The sequence below is a fragment of the Desmodus rotundus genome, chromosome 4 (genome assembly GCF_022682495.2).
Source record: "Desmodus rotundus isolate HL8 chromosome 4, HLdesRot8A.1, whole genome shotgun sequence".
Taxonomy (NCBI): domain Eukaryota; kingdom Metazoa; phylum Chordata; class Mammalia; order Chiroptera; family Phyllostomidae; genus Desmodus; species Desmodus rotundus.
The window spans coordinates 64,483,838-64,504,479 of record NC_071390.1 but is presented as its reverse complement, the minus strand read 5'-3'; the positions used below and the strand labels follow the sequence as shown (position 1 = coordinate 64,504,479).

The 20,642-nt window shown below is 51.7% G+C and overlaps 1 protein-coding gene across 7 annotated transcripts in view; it reads right to left on the bottom strand.

The window, feature by feature from the left end:
- Positions 1-20,642, bottom strand: part of LDB3 (LIM domain binding 3) — a 65,212-nt gene that overhangs the window by 25,845 nt on the left and 18,725 nt on the right. For 3 of the 7 annotated variants that reach the window (XM_053922831.1, XM_053922832.1, XM_053922835.1), the window contains 4 exons: positions 17,291-17,460; positions 16,740-16,776; positions 4,514-4,696; positions 1,320-1,462 (listed from right to left, as the gene is read on the bottom strand). In XM_053922831.1, coding sequence (XP_053778806.1) covers positions 1,320-1,462; positions 4,514-4,696; positions 16,740-16,776; positions 17,291-17,460 — 533 coding nt within the window. Of the gene's footprint in view, positions 1-1,319; positions 1,463-4,513; positions 4,697-10,057; positions 10,784-16,739; positions 16,777-17,290; positions 17,461-20,642 lie in introns of those variants that run through there. The other 4 variants (XM_053922833.1, XM_053922834.1, XM_024561227.3 and 1 more) reach the window with 2 other exon arrangements.

Below are 20,642 nucleotides of genomic sequence, written 5' to 3'. Positions count from 1 at the left end.
CACTTAGAATCAGCTACCTCATTCTTTCCCAAACAAGACATTAACTTCCTCACTTCATGAGTTTTACCATATGTAAAAATGATATGTGTACAATAATTTAGGGAGGAAAGAACAGTTTATATCACTACTACAAGTGGAAAATTGTTAATGTTTTCCATAAATTCAAGATGGCCATAACAATAAATATGTTGGAAGTATAATGCTTTAAATGAAGAGCATGTACCCACTTAATTTCCTATCTGACCTATCCATGGAATAGGCACCAGGGTAGCACTCTGAGAACCCTTGTGATCCATTATCCCTGTGTGTTCAGCCACCAGAGCATGCAGCTCACTGCCTCTTCTCTCCCTGCTCTCCCCTCCCTATTGCAAATGGGAGGATACTTGTGATTCTTACCAGCATTCATCCATTCATTTGATCCTATTCACTACCTTCACTGAGTAGCTGTAACCCTGCCCTCCTGGAATTTAGAGTCAGAGTCCAGTGGGACTCAGGGGATAAATGGAGGTATCAGCAGCCAGGGCCTGGATGCCAGGAGCCCTCCTGTGGGCACATCCTATAGACCTGAGCATATGGAACCTTCCCCCAGCCTAGGAAAATACCTGCTAAGGAACCCTCACGTTCATTGAGCAGGAATAGGTAGGGGAAGGGAGGCAGTGCAAGACAACCTGACAATTGCCCTGGGGCTCTGGGAAACAGACCAAACTTAGGCTAGGAAATAGGGGGTCATGGTGCTGAGCCCTCATCCCTGCAAGGGGTTCTTAGGCAGTGAAGAGAATGGGAACCAGAGTGATGGAACAGAGCTCCAGTGAGCTCAGCCACTGCCAGACCCTGTGCTGGCCACTATGCTGCCTTACCCATGCTTTCCATGGCTCCAGTTATCCTGCCTCAGCTGAGGAAACCAAAGACCAGCCAAGGTGAGCAGCTTGCCCAGGGTCACACCATGACATAGTAAGGCTCTCCAAAGCCCATGTCATTTTTTTGTATAGCTGCCTGTCATCTGGTTTGAACCAGTCCCAGACTTCTGGAGGAACAAGCTCCTCTCTCTAAATCCTCTTCTTTCAGCTTGAGCCTGAAAATCCCCAGCCAGGAGCATCCTCTTCCTAAGAGGGAGGCTCCATTCCTGCCTGGCACTGCCCATCTGTCTCCCCAGAACCCAAGGCAGGCTCTATAGGATTCTGGCCCACAACTGGGGGAAGAAGGTCTGAACTGCATTAGCAGGGCCATCCGGACCACCATCCTTCTGGGGATGTGACCTTGGAACTGGCCCTTGGAACCCACGCCCAGTGTGACCATCTCCCCTCCCACTCTCCCCTCACCTGGCTGGTAGACAGAAGGCCGAATGCTGGCAGTGGTGATGACCCGAGGCTTGGGTGCAGGGGCAGCTGGGGCTTCGGTGTATGTATGTGCAGCAGGTGCTGGAGAGGTTGCCTTGGTGGTACTGTGAGTAGAGGCCTGTGGCCTGGAACCAAGGGGGGAAGAGTTAGCAGCCAGGACAGCCTGACCCAGGCCCTGGTGCTAGTAGCCACAGCAGGTTGACTCTCCAATCTTCAGAAGCCTCTGTGTAGAGGAAGCCTGACAGAGATGATCTGGAACAGCTGCCAGAGGCTGAGAGGAAAGACCATGAGGTCTTAGAGGGGAGGAAGCTGCTCCTTGGGTGTTGAATCTTGGTGAGTTTGGTTAAAGCAGCAGAGACACCTAGAGACATATAGCCTGTTGCTGGTGTTACCACCTTAGAGAGAGGGAGGAAAGCCACCAGCTGGACAGGAGGGTGCAGAGAAAATCCTTCACCCCCATGAGAAGAGACTGCAAGTGTAGGTCTGGGGCTGGAGGGGCCAGAGGCAGGACAGAGGAGAGAGATGGAGGTAGTTGGAGCTGCCCCACCCCCTCGACCTTCTGACCTTGGGGCACTTCACAGCCTTAGACTTCCTGGCCTCCTCTCCCTCCCCCTTTCCATTGTTACTGAGGGATAAGTAAAGTCTCAGTTTTCTGGGCAAGAGGGTTCCAGGGAGGGCTCATGGGAAGCCAGGAGACCCCCTCACCTCCCGACATGCTTCTCTTCCATGTACAATTCTTGCCCTCTTCCCACTGGGTTAGCCACCAAGAGGCTTAGAGCAGCCTTTTCCTGCTTGTGACCCAGGGATCATGGGACTAAAGAGATGGGGGGAAAAAAAGTGTCCCAGTTCATTGTCCTCAGAAAATGTTGTACTTGGCCTCTCTCTTGGAGACCTGAAGGCTACAAGAGCTCCTGGAGTTAAGCAGCTTGTTTTACTTTGTCTGATCCAGTGTTTTCCAATTTCATTTGTCTGTGAATCCTGCCCCCATTTTTCTTTTCCCACTTAAAACTAATGAACACTTTACAGAACACATCCCTCATCTATCCCTACATCTTTCAAATCCCAACAGGGACCATGTGACCACACCCAGGGAAAATAGGTTGCTAGAGAAGTGAGTTCTTGAAAATGTACTGCCCCTCACCAGCCAATGGCTTCTTGCCTTCCTTCTGCCTCTTTGGCACAGGCTCAGGGCCTGTGCATCATGCTGGGCAGAGTCATAGGATTGGGCAGAACCTGCCTTTCTAGGACTCTGGAAGGCGGTGGTCCTGAGTTAAGAATCCATTGCCAAACTCATGACTGGTGCTGCCCCACACAGTGTGGAGGTGGAACTAGCTTTAGACAGCCATAGACCTGGGTGGTGTGCAGACTTGCCCTGCCACATTGCCATGTTTCTGGTTGAGTGAGGCCACTGTCTCCCCTCCCTGGGCCTGCCTGCCCTTCTCTGACCAACATGTTAAGACCAGTAGGGGTCTCATGGAAGAGGAAAAGGCAGTGTCCACAGGGTACCCAGCTTCTACTGTGGTGGGAGAAGGCCAAATCAGTGGGTCTTAATCAGATATTCTCACCAGTGGAGGATGCTTTCCCAGCATCCCAGGAGCCATGGGTCCTGTGTCAGGGATTGCTGTTGTGGGAGGAAGTCATGGTTTAAGATATCCAGCAAGAATTTGAAGCCATGCTCCAGTGAAGGGCTGGCCCTTTGCCTCCCACTTGCTCCCTCTCCATCCATCCCAGCCCTTGTGCAGGAAGAGAAGGTAGCTGGGCCTAGAGTGTGGTCCCCTGATGCCTTCTGCTCCAGCCTGAAGCTAGGAGCACTCCAGGTCCCTCTGCAACCTCCACCCAGGCTCTCTTTGCAAGACAAAGTGAAGGAAGGTCTGCCCTGTTGAGGGAGTCCTGAGGACCCCAAGAGACAGAGGCCTGGAGTGCGCCGCTGAATCCTGCCCTTGAGCAGAGCCCCAGCATCGAGAGCTCCCCAATCCGAACTAGAGAGGCATCTTCCCATTCAGCAACAGGGACATTTCTTACCCTCCTCTAAGTTTCTTCTTTGTTCCCTTACCTGAAGCAATTTTAGTATGCAGAGGGGAGGCACTTGTTAAGTGTTCCTGGGAACTGGGATAGAACAAGCCCTGTAGGCTGGAGTGGGCTCAGCCTGGTGGCTTGAGTTGGGCTGGGGAAAGGCTGGGCACTGAACCACCTGGGTCACTGTACAGCCCCAGGGGAAGGGCTGGAGCCTACAAGCCTGTGGGCTACTCTGCTCACCCTTCTTCCTCCTGAGGGACCTGTGCATCCTGAGGTATGTCCTTTCCAGCCAAATCCTGGAAGAGGAGTGTGGGAGAATGAGAAGTCTGACTCTGACCATAACACCAATTTGACAGCTCCATGCAACCCAGAAAGAGCTGGTCAGCCTGGCCTGTTACACTGTCTGGCTGTTCCAGAGTGATCTGCCAGCCTGCCTCCAGCACCTCCTCACACCTGCCCACACCCCCTCAAATCCCTGCCCCCACTTTTGCTGGGTACCCAGGAAGGCAAGTCAGAAAACAATAAATTGCAATACCTGAGACCTTTTTATGTACTTTTCTATCCCAACCCTATAAAATAGATTTGCATTAAACGTCTTCAAAGGTGAGGAAATTGAGGTTCTGAGAAGTCCAGTCTTTCTGAAGATTATACACACTAAGTGGTGGAGCAGAGATTTAAAACCCACTGCACCAGCTTCCTCTGGAGTTAGCATGCTTCTCAATCAAGAGAAGAGAGCCTAAGGGAGGAGGGCAAGTTAGCTGCTAAGTATCTGACCTGCCTTCTCTGAACAGGTCAGTGCTCCTTCCTTCATGGAGCCTTCCTCAGCTTGCCCAGCCCATGGTGACAACTTTCATTCTCTCTAATTCCAGTTCCAGGAGCACAGACTTTCCACACAGTTTCTGTTTGTTATCTAATGTGTGTGTGTGTGTGACTTTTATCTCTCTCACTAGAGCATAATCTGTCCTCAGCCAGACTGCACACTCCCCTTCCCTTGTTGCAGCAAGCTGTGATAGCCTTAGCTTCCTCAGGACCTTGATCTCCTAACCACCTTGGCTAGGCCTTTCTGAGGACCAGGCACAGCTGCCTACAGATGCACCCAGGGTGAGGCCTTTCCTGCCTCCCTACCCCACGGCCAGGGCCGGCACCTGTGGGGCAGTTACCTTGGACTTCCTGCACGGCTTGAAGCAAGGGCCGTGGCAGAGGCGGTGGTAGCGTGGGCAGTGGTTGAAGCCAGGGGTGGCGAGGCTGCGCTGGGAGAGGCAGCAGCAGGCAGCTGGGCAGAAGCAGGCAGCAGCAGGGTGGTGGCCTGGCTGGTGCACACTGGAGCATGCTCAATAGGGGTGCTGATAAGGTGGGACCAAGAGAGACAACAGGTCAAGGGGGCCACTCTGCATGGCAGTGGTGGCTGCAGCAGAGGCAGGCTGGGTGGAAGGCAGCATTCACACTGCAAACAGAGCAGGATCTTCCAGAAGGCATGGCCCCAGCTTCAGAGAAAGAGCCCCACCCCCCACCAGAACCCCAAGAGGGAAGGGCTCAAACCACAAGGAGGATCACAGTAGCAAAATTATTCTCAAGCCTGATAAGAACTGCCCCCTATTTGTACTTCCTAATTTTTCTGAGTATATATCACAAAAAACACAGTGTGATGGAAAAGTATTGAATTATCAACCCTCATCCTGTTTTCCTTTTTTTTTTTTTCCATCCTTCTCCATTTAGTCAGAGGCACACATAGCCTTTGAGAAGAGATGATACGATAAGAAAAGCAAAGGTCAGATATTTGAGGGTCAAGGGCTTAGGCTCTAGAGTGGTGAGAGCCTAGGCTTTTGGACTGTGAGAGACTCAAGGCACTAACTACATTTGGAAGATGGATGGAAGCTGCTGTGCCAGGCAGATGAAGGTTATCTAGACCAGAAAGGGGGCAACATGGCTTGGGGGATTTGAGAATAGAGGCAGCTGTGCCCCTTTTCTGGCTAAACCGTAGACAGGTGGCAGGACCCCAGGGTCTCCTAGGCCCATGGTGAAGGGGCAGACAGATCTAAGTCAGCCCAAAGACCCCCAGGCTATCATGTGCACTAGCAGCCGCAGAGGATTCCCCATATACCCAAGAGTGTCATAGCCATGGCCCTCAGTGCCTGCACATCTGAAAGACCCTGAAATTGGGAACAAGAGAGGTGACTGCTGTGCCACAGTGTAGACCAGTATGACCAGACAGAATGGGGATATCCCTGCAGATGCCAGCACAGGTACACCATGATCAAGGACCACGTGCCAGATGCCCCACCCTGTCTGCCTTGCTATTCTGTAAGCATCTCTTCCTCCAAAACCACTCCAAAGCAAGAGAGGAGCATCAGAGCCTGGATTGGTGGGATTAGATTTCTGCCACCTGTGAAACAGGGCAGAGAATACAAATTAAATTATAGGAAAACAAAGAAATGCACATTATCTTATCTGAGTCATTGGATTAACCCAATGTACTTGCTACATCAGCAACAGGATACTGCAGCCCCTGCAAGTGGGGATGGTGGTCCCCATCCGATGCAATTCATTTATTACCCTGGTACTATGTGTACCCTGGTACCCAGGCATATGTCTGTAGTTCCTCACAACCACCCTCTGATGTAGATGTTAGCTACTCTGTTTAATTGATGAGGGAATGGAGATGCAGAATTCAACTGCTCAAGCTCCTAGAACATATGGGTAGTGACTGCAGGATCTGACTGAGAGACATTTGGATTTGAAGCCTTACCACCCCAAGTGTAGCCTCATGGAGGGAGAAAGGTAATTCTGCTTAGAATAAGGCAAGTAGAATCTTCCCCCACAAAAGACACTATTCTTATTGGAAAGAATTAAAATACTAATCTTCCCTCTGTAGTGCTTACCATATGCCAGGCTTTGTGCAAACAGCTGGATAAGCATTATTCCATTTGATCCTTTCAACCTTGCTGTGAGATTGGTATAAAGATCCTCATTTTTACAGGTGAGGAACCTGATTTCCAGAGAGACTGAGTCGGCTAAAACATCAACCACCTGCCAAAACCTCACTGCAACACTTCTCAGAGTTTAATGTGCAGCAGGTGAATCGCCTGGGTATCTTGTTCAAATGCAGCTTCTAGTTCAGTAGGTCTGGGCTGGGCTAAGAGTCTGTGGCTGTAACAAACTCCCAGGTGATGCTGATGCTGCTGGTCCATGTATCACACCTGGAGTGGGAAGGTGCTGCAGAGACCTTGCTACACTGGAATGCCGGAGTGCCATGAGCTGTTTACCAAAGCACCATCGAATCCATCTCCTCCATCCAGTGAGGTGTGTGGCAGAGAAAGCCATGAAATAACGTGAGTGGGTTGAGAAAGAAGAGAGCTGGAGAAGTGGCAAGGCCATGGATTGACTGACCCATGGGAGGGAGCACTATTCTTCTCTGTGACTGTGTAAGAAGCACCCGTGATGGACAAGGGCAGTAGCCACGGTCTTTCCCAGCTTAGTAGTTCAGAGAAGAGGCTTCAGAAAGCCCAGTTCTCAGGCCTGTGGCAGTGCCCAGCCCTGGCCTTTCCATGAAGCCACTCACCCATCCTCTGTGAAAAAGCCTGGCTTCTGGGAGCTATTTCTGTGAAGCAGCTGCATCAGAGAAGTAGCTGCAATTCCTGAAGCCATATTGCTGAGCTGGCTACTAGACCCTCCTGACAGCATGGACACGTATGGCCTGGGAAAGCCCAGGCTGACATAGGACACCCGGCCCCCTTTATCTGTTTCTCCCTGACCGTGTTACATGCTTCCAGTGGGCTTCTGGAAACTGAGGACACCACCCAGGACAGGAGTGATGAAAATGTCTGGGCTAGGAACAGTATTCTGCTGAACAAATAGAAAGTTGACTTTGCCTGTCCCCTTTTTTCCCAATTTCCTGTCACACCAGTTTACCTTGTGTTCTCCCTAGACATAGCTCCAAATGAACCCCAGATTCTGGGAGTGAGGTGGGCCCTAGGAAAATTCATGATCTTCAACAGGGCCAGGACAAAAAGCATGCACATGAGCCTGCTGCTTGGGGTTCTTGCTGAGTGGTATCCTATCTAGGACCACTGTCTACAGACACCAAGCAGCCAGGGCCTAAGAAAGGTAGGGGAAGCAAAGTAGAATATCCTAAAGGGTCTTGTCTAGGCTAATTGCTGCCCGAAGTTTCACGAGCCCCCAAAACCCTCAGGAGGGTGTCTCAATGAGCAAGCATGGCCCTGGCTTCAGTACCCATGAAATCACTCCAGCCTGATTTAGCATACTCTAGCTGCCTCCGGACTCGGTCATAATTCACTTTAAATATCTAAGCAAAAACCAAAGCAAACCAACTATATTCAACTGCTCATGGCTCTATGGGGAGGGTGTGGCCAGAGGAGAAACACATCCTGGCTACAGTCCCCTCTTCAGCCCATCTTGTCTCTCAACCCAGCTGGCATTAAGGTGGAGCATACCAACCCTATGCTATGTTGTGGTGGCCTTTGGATGATGCCTTTACTGATGACAATGATATTATGTATGGAAAGGATTGGCTGGTACTGGTGGTGGTGCTGGGTCTTCGAGTTTGTGGTTACTGGGCTCAGATTGGAAATATTGATGATGGAGGTGTTGTGATTGATGGTGCTAAGGGAGGGTTTTATTATTGGGGTGATGATGCTATTTGTATTAGTTAAGAGAATGTAACATGAACATCTCTGTCGATCAGATGATGACAGAACACCAGTCAGGTGGATGGTCTTTAAACTGCTCATGCTGCCACCCACCTCGTTAGTGTTGCATCTTGTAGCCTGATCACTGACTATTGTCCAGGGAAGCCCTGACCAGGTCACTTTGCAGCCAGGCTGCTGCACTACACAACTCCAGGAGCCCTGTTGACATTGTAGTCTATGTGAATGACACCCCTCGGGCACAGTGCATAGCAGTCCTCACAGGCTGCCATGTGAATGGTGGCCTGCCACCTTCACTAGTTCCACATTGCCTTCAGAATACAGTCAAAGTCCCATAGCCTGGCATTCTCACTTTGGACCACTACTAACCAAAACATCCTCTGTATTCCCTCCATTCCAGCTAAAATTATTAACTTACGTTTCACCCCTGGGACAATCCTTCTTCTCATCAGCACCCCTGCTTCCTCTGCTTAGAGTACTGTCCAGCCTTCCCTAATCACTCATACCCCAATCCTAACTGTTCTTGAGGATCAGACACACAAACACCTTCTTCCAGGAAGCCTTCTCTGACCCTTCAGTCGAAGGGGCACTCCCTGTCTCTGGACCTCACATGAGCAACCTTGCATCATGGGCAGTCACAGCCACATCAGCTCCATGGACACAGAATGCTGAATGAGGACATCTTTCCTATTTACTCTGGAGGGCTGCATGCAGAGGACTGGGGTCACTGGGAGGCACCAGGCAGGCTGGAAAGCAAATGAGAGCCTTCCAGAGCTTCAAGAGGGCTTCAGCAACCAGCCTGGGGATCAGGGACAAGGAACTGCAAGGCCACCAGTTCTGACTGATTGACTCAGGTCCTCTGTTAGCTTCAGGACACCCACTGTCTGGGACCTCTCTCTGCCTGGCAGCCCCCAGCCCCACAACCCATCATTGGGCCTTCAAATTCCTCAGTGAAAGCTCGGCTAAATATGGGTATGCTCCAGAATGACTACATGTAGACAGGAACACATACCCCCATCTCCTCTGTCAATCCCTCAGCAAGCTTGCTGTGCCTGGCCCTAGCCTAACTCTGGAGTTAGACTGCTAGAGACAGGAAGAAATGGGAGGCCAAAATGGAACAGGCTGCCAGGGGACTTTTGAGAGTATCTCAGGATGGTGGACTAGATAGAGCAGTCTCCCTAACCAGTTGTTCCAGATGGGATTGCCAAGATCCCTAGAGACAGAAAGGAAATGTGTGCCCAGGAAGCGGGAGTAGGAGCAAGCTCTGGCCCAGTCTAGCCACAGGGGTGTCAGGGGAGTCCTGGAGGATGGGCCTCAGCATCTGCCTTTATTTGCTAAGTGCAGTTGGTATCATGTTCTCAGCCAGTGGTTTCTGCAATCAGGGACCAGGCTGATGGATAGACAGGAGTGTGGGGAGGACGTGAGCCTGCCAGCCTGGCTCTTCCTAAATGCTCAGGTCAAGGAAATGGTCACAGGTGGGTGGAAGCCAGAAGCAAGACCCAGCTGGAGGTCTCCTACACCTTCCAGCCACCTGAGAAAGACTCCACCAGGCACATCTTCCACTTCTTCTCCCCTGAGCCATGGCCCTGGCACCTCGAGGATCCCCAGCAGCAACCACCACCTACTCCTTAGCACAGGTGTGCCTTCCTGAGCCCCTTCTCCAGCTGCCTGGAGCAGGGCTGAGCATGAGCAGTGCCTTTCTGGGAGGGGAGCTTGAGGCCTGCTTTCTGATGGGGAGGGATGAATGGCTCAGCCTGCTGGTTGCAGCTGGGTGTGGGAGCAGAATCAGGGGACATTTGGGTACCCACTGATACACACTGCCCCATGGGAGGCTAAGGCTTCCCACCTGGCACGGCGGAGATCCCCACACACCATTTGCCAGCCTGAGCTTATAGCCTAGACAGGGCCCTCAAGGTGGGAAATCAGTGGAGGGCAGAGCTGTACTGCCCTTCCTCTGAGGTGCCTGTCCTTTCCCCATCTCAGACATGCTCCTCTTGGATGGTATGCACACAGGCACAGCATGACTGAGGCTGGTTTAGTTCATTTCAAATCCTCTTTATTTCAGAACAAGCATGCATATATGTACAGGAGAGAGAACTAGGGAGCTAGCACACACAGCACGGAGGAGAGAGCCCATGCCCCAATCTCCACCTCCACCTCATCTACCCTAGGTCTTCCATCTCCTCCGCAGAGAGCCCTGCTCTGGGCTGCCAGACTCCAGAGAGCAGCAAGGGAGTGAGTGAGGACAGGGAGTTGGCCTCTTCCCAGGACCCTGATCTATGGGGAGACTCCTTCCATGACGGCAGTAGGCAGGGCTGCCTCTCCCAGGAGCTGAGGTTGGTAGGAAATCAACCAGCAACACATTCTGTTTCCCTTGGTTCTGGGATGTTATGCCAGCAAACCCCATCACATTCTCTCTGAACTATAGTTAGGACCCTGGGCAGGGGAGCAAAGGGTTGGGCTGTTTGGGGGGCAGTGAGGGTTGCACTGAAGGGTGGGGGTGAATGGGTGCGGTGCTGCACAGGATGGGCAGAGAGCAGAACTGCAGCACTTGACTATTAATGGTGCCCCAGCCCAGCTCTACATTCTCAAGCATCTCCATGGGGCTCACATGCCAGATCTGTGAGGGGGAAAAAGGGAGCAGGTTGAAGGGGACTCCAGATAGTCTTTTAGCTTTTAACGTTAAGGATTTGGGCTGAAAGCCCATGGTGCCAGTTGCGCAATTTGGCAAAACGTGGGCCGTTACGTTCCGTTTCAAACCTTTCCCTGTGGCACAGAGAGACAGAGAGAGAGAGAGAGAGAGAGAGACAGAGAGAGAGACAGAGAGACAGAGAGAAGAGAGAAAGAAAGAAAGAAAGAAAGGGGTTAGGGGACATGTCCGACATTCCCCTAATAGCTGGGGCAGGGGGCAGGTTTGGGAGGGGGAATTTGGCATGAAGAGGCTTTGCCCTCCATTGGGCACTTTCCAGATGGTCAGGCCTGGTTTGGGGCAAGACCAGAGTCCCAAGGACCAGTATGGAGGGCCTAAAGTCCCTGACTTGAATGATTGGGCAGCCCTGGAGAAGGGCCTGGCTAGAGGGCCTGAGGACAGGCTTGGCAAAGGGTAGCCTCTGGGGTCTCCCTGGCCTGTGTGGTTAGGGCTGGGCAGGGCTGCTTTGGCTGTGGGCTCTTGGGGATGAACGACATCGGCAGGTGGGCTTCGCATTGTCTCTGTCCCCTAGCTGGACATAAAGAAGAAGAAACCTGCTCCCGTGATAAAGCTTGGTGAGCAGGCCTGTCACCTTGCTGTGCTGCCCCAGTCTCTGCCAACCTTTTTCTGTCCTCAGAAAGAAGCCTTCCAATACCACCAACTGCCCCTGCCTGCCCTTCTAGGCCTGAGCATGGCCAGGCACATGTGTATACACACATACTCACAAGTCTGCTGGCACACATAGAGAGGGCCAGGACTTCCCGCCACTTCCCACCAGCAGGGTCTCAGGGGCTCAACCCACAGCCTGCTCTGCTGAGGGCACAAGACAAAGCAGGTGAGGAGCAGCCAGAAACAAAGAAATGGAGGAGAGAGTGTGCCTAGAGAAGGCCAGTGACACAGACACCAGACTCCTAGACACTCCCTACCTCAGGCTGGAGGGGCCTCTAATATCCTTCAGATCAGAGGTATCCATCAGTGGCCCAGGGGCCACATCAAGCCACAAATGCCAAGTATTTAACCTGGACAGTGCTTAAAACTCATTTTAAAAATTAATTGCTACATCTAGTCCATTGAATACTGCTCAGCAATAAAAACACACAAATGAACCAATGGTATGCTCAAGAATTTGGGTACATCTCCAGTGAATTCATTGGACTGAACAATCCAATCCCACAAGGTCAGAGGCTTTATAATCCTATTTATACAATATTCTTGAAACAACAAAATTATAGAAATGGAGAGAAGGTAACAGTGATTGCTGTAAGTTAGGGGGAGGGTGTGCAGTAGGGAGGTGAGTATGGCTATAAAAGGGCAACATGGAATGCTCGGGTGATGGAAATATTCTGCATTTGACTATATCAGTGTCAACACCCTAATTTTGCTATTTACTGTAGTTTTGCAAGACATTACTGTTGGGGGTAAAGGGTAGCCTCTGTATTATTTCTTATAACTGCATGCTTACCAGTCTGCAATGGTCTCAAAATGGTTTAATAAATGAATTGCCAGCATGTAAAAATTAGAAGGATCGGCTTTAAGTCTTTAAAAATCAGAGGATGGGGCAGTGCTGGTCTTACATTTCTCCACAGTAACAGTCCCGTGTCCCCACATTTACAATGTTCCCACATCTGCATTACCTGGTGGACACCCCACCTATCTTCAGTCCTGCATATCAGGTCTCTTTAAGATTCTGTCTGATAAACGGGGCCCACTGCTCACATATTTTAAAACCACTAGTTGTGTCCAAAGTTTCCTACTACGAAGAGGAAGCCAAGGCCCAGAGACATCATGAATGGGGTAAAGCCACCTGGAAACTGAGCATCAGAGCCATGATCTAAGTGCCAGCCTCTCTGAGGTCAGGGAGAAGGGTCAGAGACAGCATGAGGAGAGGCCCTGGGGCAGGGTCACACAGCCCTGCTGACAGCACTGAAGACCATCCCAGAGAGACCTCCCAGGACACAGACACAGCCACAGCCTCTTTGTTCAGCCAGGCCTGCAGCCTTTGTCATCGGTGCTCAGTGACAGGGCAGGGACAGTTCTGGGGCATCTTGAGTCTAGTGAGCCTGCTCTGCTTGGAGCTGTTTGAAAATTCACAGCCAGCCAGAGCGAAAAATGAGGAGAAGGAAGAGGAGAGAGGGGAAGAGAGGAAGAAAGGGAGAGAGATCTTGGGATGCCCACAAGGGCTGCTCAGGGGACATTTAGGACTCTCCTGATCTCTCCAATTGTGGTTTTCAAACTTGCTAGGCTTGCAGAACACCAAGGACAAATACATTCACAAAACACAGGTAACTTTTATTATGTATAGCTTCTGACTGCTCCTCATGAGGGTTCCCTTTGACAGAGGGCCCTGAGCCAGGTGGCACCGTGAGAGTCAGCCAAGTGAGCAGGGACAGAGCTGAATGTGCCAGGGAGGGGACAAAACATGGCAGAGGAGGAGGGAGGAACCAGTAAGTCCCTGCTGTGTTAGAAGGGGGCAGGTAATGAGAGGAAAAAGAACCTTGGGTGGTTGCACAGTGGAGAAGGGATATGTGGGGGTGGTGGAGTTATGTTGTTTGTGGAGGGGTGTGCAATCAACCCTCACCTTCAACTTGTCTATGAACTTGTCGCTAAAATCAACTTTGTTCCTTAACTCTTGGGGACTCAGAGAGATGAAGTTTCTTTATCTAGGTGAACATCAGGTAAACATGGAGACTGTACTTATACATAGTGGTGCCACAAGGTAGGGGCCAGGGGATGTCTGGGCTACACGTTGGGGTCCTCTGGGATGGTTACACCCAGTGGGATCCAGATGCCTCACAGGTTCAAGCCCTACCTTTGATAAAGCTAGGCTTGTTCCTACTCCCAGCCCCATCAGGGCTGCCCAACATTGACCTGACCTTCCAAGCCATCAGGACCCCAGATTGCCTTTCCAAAATCAGAGGGAAGCTATGGTGTCTTCTCTGAGACTAGAGGCTCTGCTTTTGGAGGGAGGCACTATTTGTGCTATGCTCTTTCAGAGGAGGCTGGGAGTTACAACATTACCAGCACCCACTAAGAACGGGTCCCGTGTGGAAGCTGTCATCAGGCTAGTGTTTAAGCCCACCTTCTAAGGCGCTGGGTCTTTCCTGGGATGGGAGCCAAATCCACAGGGGATATCTGGGCTCTTCAGGGGCATACCCTGCCTCACCTATAAAGATAGAGTCCTTGGAGATTAGACTCTGCCTTGGGGTGGCCAGCAGGGGAGCACTGGAGCGTCAGAAGAAAGCTACCTGCTACCAGTTACCAGAGACACTGTCAGAGTGTCAGAGAGTATAAAGCCAGGGCCCACTGAAGGGCATAGAGGGGAAGCAGGGTTGTGAGCTTCTCTGGGACTCTGTGGGGGGCAGATCCTGGAGGCCTAGGAGTGACAGGTGAAGTGAGAGTATGCAGAGTCCTTTGACATGCAGACTTACACTTGCCCAGAGCCATCAGTGCTGCTGCCTGGTACAGAACTCTTGACACCACTCATGGGCATTCCTGTCAGCTTTCCCATCACACAGGAAGTAGAAAGCACTCTGTGCATGTACAAGCCTGTGTAGGCTGCCAGGCCTCCAGCATCTGGCAAACTCGGGCTCTGCTGGAGTAAGTCACCTGGAAGTGGGAAGCCATCCTGGGGAAACTCAACCTTCAGGAGAGACTCTTAGACCCCTCGCTGTGAGCACGGCTGAATTAGGAGGAGAAAGAGGAGGCTGTGGCTGCCCTCAGCCAATAAGATAGGTCACCAGGGACTAGGGGTATAGCTTCCAACTTGGGAGTGGGGACAGATGGAAGTGCAGGGTGAGTGCAGGGCCCCACCTGTGACCAACAGCCACAGTCACTACTTCAGGCTTTAATCACACAGTTGAACCACTGCAGCCACTGCACCCCATGCCCCAGGTCCACAGGCTGCTTAGGATTTTATGAAATGAAAATGCCTACCCTCCTCCTGTGGCCATGGGGAGGATGGGCATTTTGGGGGAGGCTATGAGGACAAGCCCCTAGAAATTAAAGTCAGGATAAGAGAGAGGAGCAGAAAGCTTATGCCCCTCCAGTCCTGGGCAGAATCTCTTCTGGGCACCCCAGAACCTTCATTGCATGGCCAAAGACCCCAGAGGGAGGGGCTAATAATGGCTCAGCACCTGTGGGAAGCTGCTTTCTTGGGTGGGAGCCTGGGACTAAGGAAGAAAGCAAGCTGGAGCCTCCTCTTCTCCTTCCTTCCAGATTTCCCTAGAAAACCCTACAGTGGCCAGGGGAGAGGCTCTAAGACTTACAACAGAGTTCTCAAGATTCCAAGCCCCTCTGCTTTCTGCTGGGGACTGAACCAAGCTCATATGGGATAGGGCCTAGGGGGAAGGACTAACCTCCCCACTTATTTACAGGACCAGGCAGAACAAGCCCCAAGAGATGCACCTGGACGCCAGGAAAGGGGAGGCCAATGACGAGGCCTGGGGACCACCCTAAATACTGCCTTTTGTGTTCTCCTCACCCACTAACTTTCCAGTACCTAAAAGTACTCCAGAAGAAATATAAAAGATAGAAGTTCCCTGTTATCTACCTCCACCAGTACCCTCCTGCCTGTAGACAGTGTCCAGTTAACGAGATACAAGCTTAGAGCAACCTGCCAGAAGTACATCTAGGAGATGGCAGGGGCCAGAAAGGCAGAGTTGCCTCATGAGAGGGAGAGAAAATGCCCCTGTTGGTTTTTTTATTGGAAGGAACCTGGGACTATGAAGCTGTTTGCTATGGGGTATGTGCTGTAAAGCCCCTTTATCAAATCTTTGCTAAGGCTACATTGCTCACAGGAGCACCTATGGGGGTGGCCTCAGAAAGGAGGTGGGACAAACATGGAAACAACACACAGGGGCAGTGGAGTATAGGAGGGGGAGAGCTGACAGTTCAGTCACACTTAAATGAGCTAGATACTAACTTCTGAGTTAAGTCAAACATCTCATTTCAGGCACTTATGGACACACTGCAGCCAGTAACAGGTTGAGAACTGTTACTGAAACTGCATGCCATTGTTAGCAGGCCTGGGAGGACCACACTTTAGGCTTGAAAGCCCCAGCCAAAGAGTGGAAGCAATTTGGATTGGCAAAAATACAGGTTCAAAAAGAAAATCCACATCAACTCCAGCTGCCCCAGAGTTCTACTCTCTGAACAGTCATGGCCATGACACACAGGTTAGCAAGTACAGAAAGCCTGGCCCAGGGTGGAAGAGCGCCTCTGAGCCCCAGCCTCACACAGAGCTCACCACAGGATGCACTGACCCAAGGCAGATTCTTCCGGGAAGAACATGCAGATGACATTTGCCTCTGGAGTATAGCACAATCACACTGGACTCCATGCCTCCACATGAAAGGCCCTAATGGGTTCTGTTGGGTTCCAGGGCAGCATGCCCCCTCATGCCCTGTTCCATGAGCATTTGACAAGCCACAGGTGGTCGGTTAGTGGCTGTGGCCTCAGGCCTGCCAGTGTTTTAAACACTATACCTTGACCTTGAGATGCCTAGCCCTGCACAAACCCCTCCTCATGCCCAGGGTTTGTCCTTCCTTGCAGCAGCTGTCTTGCTCTGAGCAATTTATGGAACTAATACCTCAACAGGTAAGTCCAGGGGTCTGGCACCCATGACCATCAGAGCCCTCATGGTGCCTGCTTCCCAGTGCCTACCTTCCAGATTCACAAGGTGGGCAGGCAAGGCAGCTGGCTCGGTGCCCTCACAGGGAGAGATGCCCTCATTCTCAACAGCCCAGCGAAGGCCAAAGCAGCCCTGCCCCCTGCCCACGGACAGAGCCAGGAGAGCCCAGAGTCCTCACTCTGGCAGCCTGAGCCCGGGGTTTAGAGACTCAGTTCCAGGCACCCACCTCACTGATCCGCAACAAATGCCCCCAAACCAGCATCTGCTGGAGCCCCTTAGGGGCCAAGAGTTTCCAAATACATAAGCTTGAGGGATTCCTTCCATAAGTCATGTGACCTGGGGTTACTGGGGGAGGAATGGGATTAGGAGGGGCAAGGTCACAGAGTCTTCGTCCAGACACTTACCTTGACCTTCTCAAAGCTTCTTCATCAGGGTCTTGCACTGTGGATAGAAAGTTGCTGGTCAGGAGGAGTAACAGAGAACATAAAGAAGAAAAGCCACTAGAGCTCTGTGGGCACTGAGTCCCCACCAATGACAGCTCCTAGACTAAAGTAGGAAGGAAAAGGCTGTGTGCTGGGCAGAGGGCAGGAGGAGAAAGGGAATATGAGAGGAAATGGTGTAGCTGGGTGGGAGTGGCCAGAGGTATGGCCTGTAAGGTCCTTTTATCCCAGCTCTGGGCAGTAATTTCGCCCAGAAGCACCATGGCAAGCCTGCTGCCCACTGTTTGGTCAGGATGCAAAGCAGAACATTGATGCCATTTGCCTGCCCCAGGGCCCCAAAGGGGCTCAGCAGCCATTATTTATCTATCAAGACCAGCTCACCTTCAAAAAGTGGAAGGAGGGGATTGATTCCCTGCCCTCTGTGGGACTGTGGGGGTAGGGCCCAGGACCCTCATGACCCCTCAGCATCTCTCCTTTTTGCACCACCCCCCTGCTGCCACTGAGCCCTCACTTACTGTATTCTGTCCCTGTCATCTGGGCCAGGATGCGGAAAGAGCGAGACTGAAGGTTGGAGGAGCGGCGGGCCCACTCATCAGCCTCATCTTCTGGCTTGTTCTGGTTCTTAATAACAGCCTGATACACAGGAGATGCGCTGTCTACAGCAAGGTCTTTAACAGGAAGACTCCTGCAATGCAGAAAGATGCTGTGGGTGACAGCTAGACTAGAACCCTACTCCTAACCCCTTACACTCCCCCCACATTGCATCCCCTGGCACCCCTTACACCCATGGTGGCCCCTACTTGTCTGAACCCACCATTCCCTTTACCCACTGCCATCTGAGAGCCTGGGAAAAGGGGTTGGCTGGGTCCTCAGTGCTCAGGGTGGCCACAATTAGACAGTGATTCCTCTCACAGAGGGTCAGGAGGCTCAGATCTCTCCAGCCAACACCCCTCCCCATGCTTGCTGCAGACACTGACCTGAAGACATAACCCACCCCAGGTGCTGGATTTCCTTTAAGGAGAAAGGAGGCAGAACACATCTTCTTGGAGTAATTTCTACCCTCCTGAGCAGGCCCTGAATTTGAGGCTATGTGACAGGCAATTCAGGACCCAAAGTCTTCCTCAGGGTTGATCCCTTGTCCTCCTCACACCTTTGGATCCAAATAGGAAGCCACCAAAGCCATGACAGCCATAGTAGAGGACTGAAGGCTACCTCTTAGCTACAAACAGGCAAGTGAGGGTGAGGGGGTGAGAAACACAGCAACAAGGCCATGTGGCCAGTGTATCGTCTGCAGACGGGGGTTCTGGCCTGGGGGAGCTGGGAGTGGAGCTGCAGGAGTGTCACCAGTCTTCTGCCCCAGCCTATTGAAGGAGACCTGGTGACCTTCGCTTAGACTCCCAGGGTCTGGCACATAGTAGGTGCTCAAAACTTAGTTAAATAAACAAATCTTATTTCAGAGCCAGAAGGGCCCCCAGAGCTACTTGGGTTCAGTGCCTTCCAGCCTAGACCAGACTGCAGGGCAGGATATATCAAAAGCATTATGGGTGCCCACTCACCCTGGCCAGTCAGGGCTGGAGGACGTAGAATGCCCAGCCCACCCTGTCATGGACTCAGGTGGAGCTCACAGTAATAAGGGCCTGCCTCCCCAGCCAGCAGCCCAGGCCCAAGCACTTGCAGATGCTGAAACAGATCCAGACAGACCAGAAGACTAACTCTAGGTAACAGCATATGGGGTCCCCAATAGAGTTAGAACCCAGACTTCCCAGCTCCCAGCCCAGTGTCCTTTCCATCAGACCCTTTGCAGGGACAAGGGCTCAGAAGAGCCACTTCTGCTCACTGGGCCTGTACAGCCAGATGCTCTATGCCTAGAAACAGCCCAACTCAAACACTTGCCCTGTCCAGCATTTCCTGCCTGCCTCTATGGCTGCCTCTACCTGTACCCATGAGGGCCAGCTGGCTAGGAGGGGGTCCTCCCAAGTTCCCATGTCTTCTACCCTCTCTACAAGGAGCTATCTAGCATTGGTCTAGTCTTCCAGGATTGGTGTCCTGTATCTGGCTCAGGGTAGGCTATGACAGCAGAGGTAAAGATAGGTGACAAAAGGTAACTAAGACTAGGTGGAGCTGCCCCTACTTCCCTGATGCTGTGCCCTGGCCTGAGAGCTACAGATAGTTAGCAGCCTGTGGTTGGGATCCAGTGGGGAAGACCAGTGGATCCCTCTTGGGTCCTGGCAGGGAGGAGCCCAGAGCTGTCCAGGAGCAGAGGAGTGGATGGGGGTATCACTAGAGAAGGCCATTTCCAACTCAGAGAGGTGTCCCAAAGGCTCTCAAAGCAGAGGCTGGGCCTATTGTCTTTGGGTGAGGTGAGCAATAGGAAGGCATAATACAATCAGGACTCCCTAGTCTGCTAGGAGCAAGTGTGGACTGTGCCATAGATGAGGGAAGGTATAGACCCAAGCCCAGACCCTGTCTGTAAGCCTGCCTGCATCGAGCTTTGTGGTCCAGAAAGCAGATGGAAGGTATTTGCTGCCATTCCCCTGGAACATGCCCTTGATGTGCACCCCTGTCCTTCCAAAACTCCAGGGCTCCAGAAAGCTGCCCCAGGTGAGGCCCTTGGGCTTTACATAGTTGGCTCATTTCCTACCACACTGTACAAAGATCAGGGACTGGTGCTGCTGCAAGAGACTGGGAGTCCAAAGAAGGAACTGCTATGCCTTTTTAAGACTCTGGGGCTCAGGGAAAGAGTGGAGCAAACCCCAAAGTCCTGGGACCCTGAGTCTGAGGCTGTTCTGGGAAGCCTCTCACAACATGGTCTTCTTGCCACCAAAAATACTCCATAGTCACTGCAAATCAAGGTCACCATGGGGCATTTACTCCACTCACACTGCCCCCAAATATGACTCATCTCCCACCTCCCTTGGATGGTCTTGCAAGCACTGGCTCCTTTAGATCCATGTTTCATGAGGGTTCTGGGGAGTGACCTCTAAAAGGCCCCTTTATCACCCTCTCCCCTAAATAATAGCCCAACGTGGATACTGACATTCAGGTCTATGCTATCTCAGTATAGACAGAAAAGGCTGGGGTGAACCCCCTCAAAGAATGGCAAGGAGAACACAGAGACACACCCAGCCTTGTTGGCCAACATGAGTGTTGTTACTGTCATCTATGTCCATAGTGACATTATTTGGGGCAAACCCCAAAAGACAAGCCTATACAGGCTGCAGCGTATGGCATGTGGCTGTGAGGTAGGTGTGAGGAAGAATATCAGACAGAGGCACTGTCCTCTGACACATCCCACCAAACCCACACACCATCCCGCACCCAGATAGACGATGATGGAACAGAGTCTGTGGGGCCTACTCATGCCAGTGGTGGTGCCCTGCCAAGCAGAGGACAAACAGTGAGTGCACATCCATCAAGGGATGACAGAGGGACAGCACACACACAAGGGAGCAGGGTTGGGATCAGAAATGAGTTATGGGAGTGGGACAGATAAAGACTGAAGAGCAACACAAAGAAAACTTTCAATGAAGAAGGAACCATGGAAATTGACAGCAGAAATGGAGCACCTTGTGGCAGAGAGAGGCAGCTCTTACTCACAGTCACCACGGCAGCACTAGCCCAGCAGGGCTGAGTTAGAAGGAACAGAAAAGCACGTTGCTTCCCAGGCACGCAAGGGAAGGGACAGGGAGGGGGATAGGAGGGAGATAGGAAAGGTCCTTCCAGCAGACTAGAAAAGATCAATGGTATATCATGTTAAAAAAAAAAAATCCTGGGTTCCCTAGTGGCAAAACCAAATAATAGCATTCTTGCCCAAGGTGCAAAAAATAGAAAATCCTTGTGAAGAGCAGTTCTTCCATTATCTTCCAC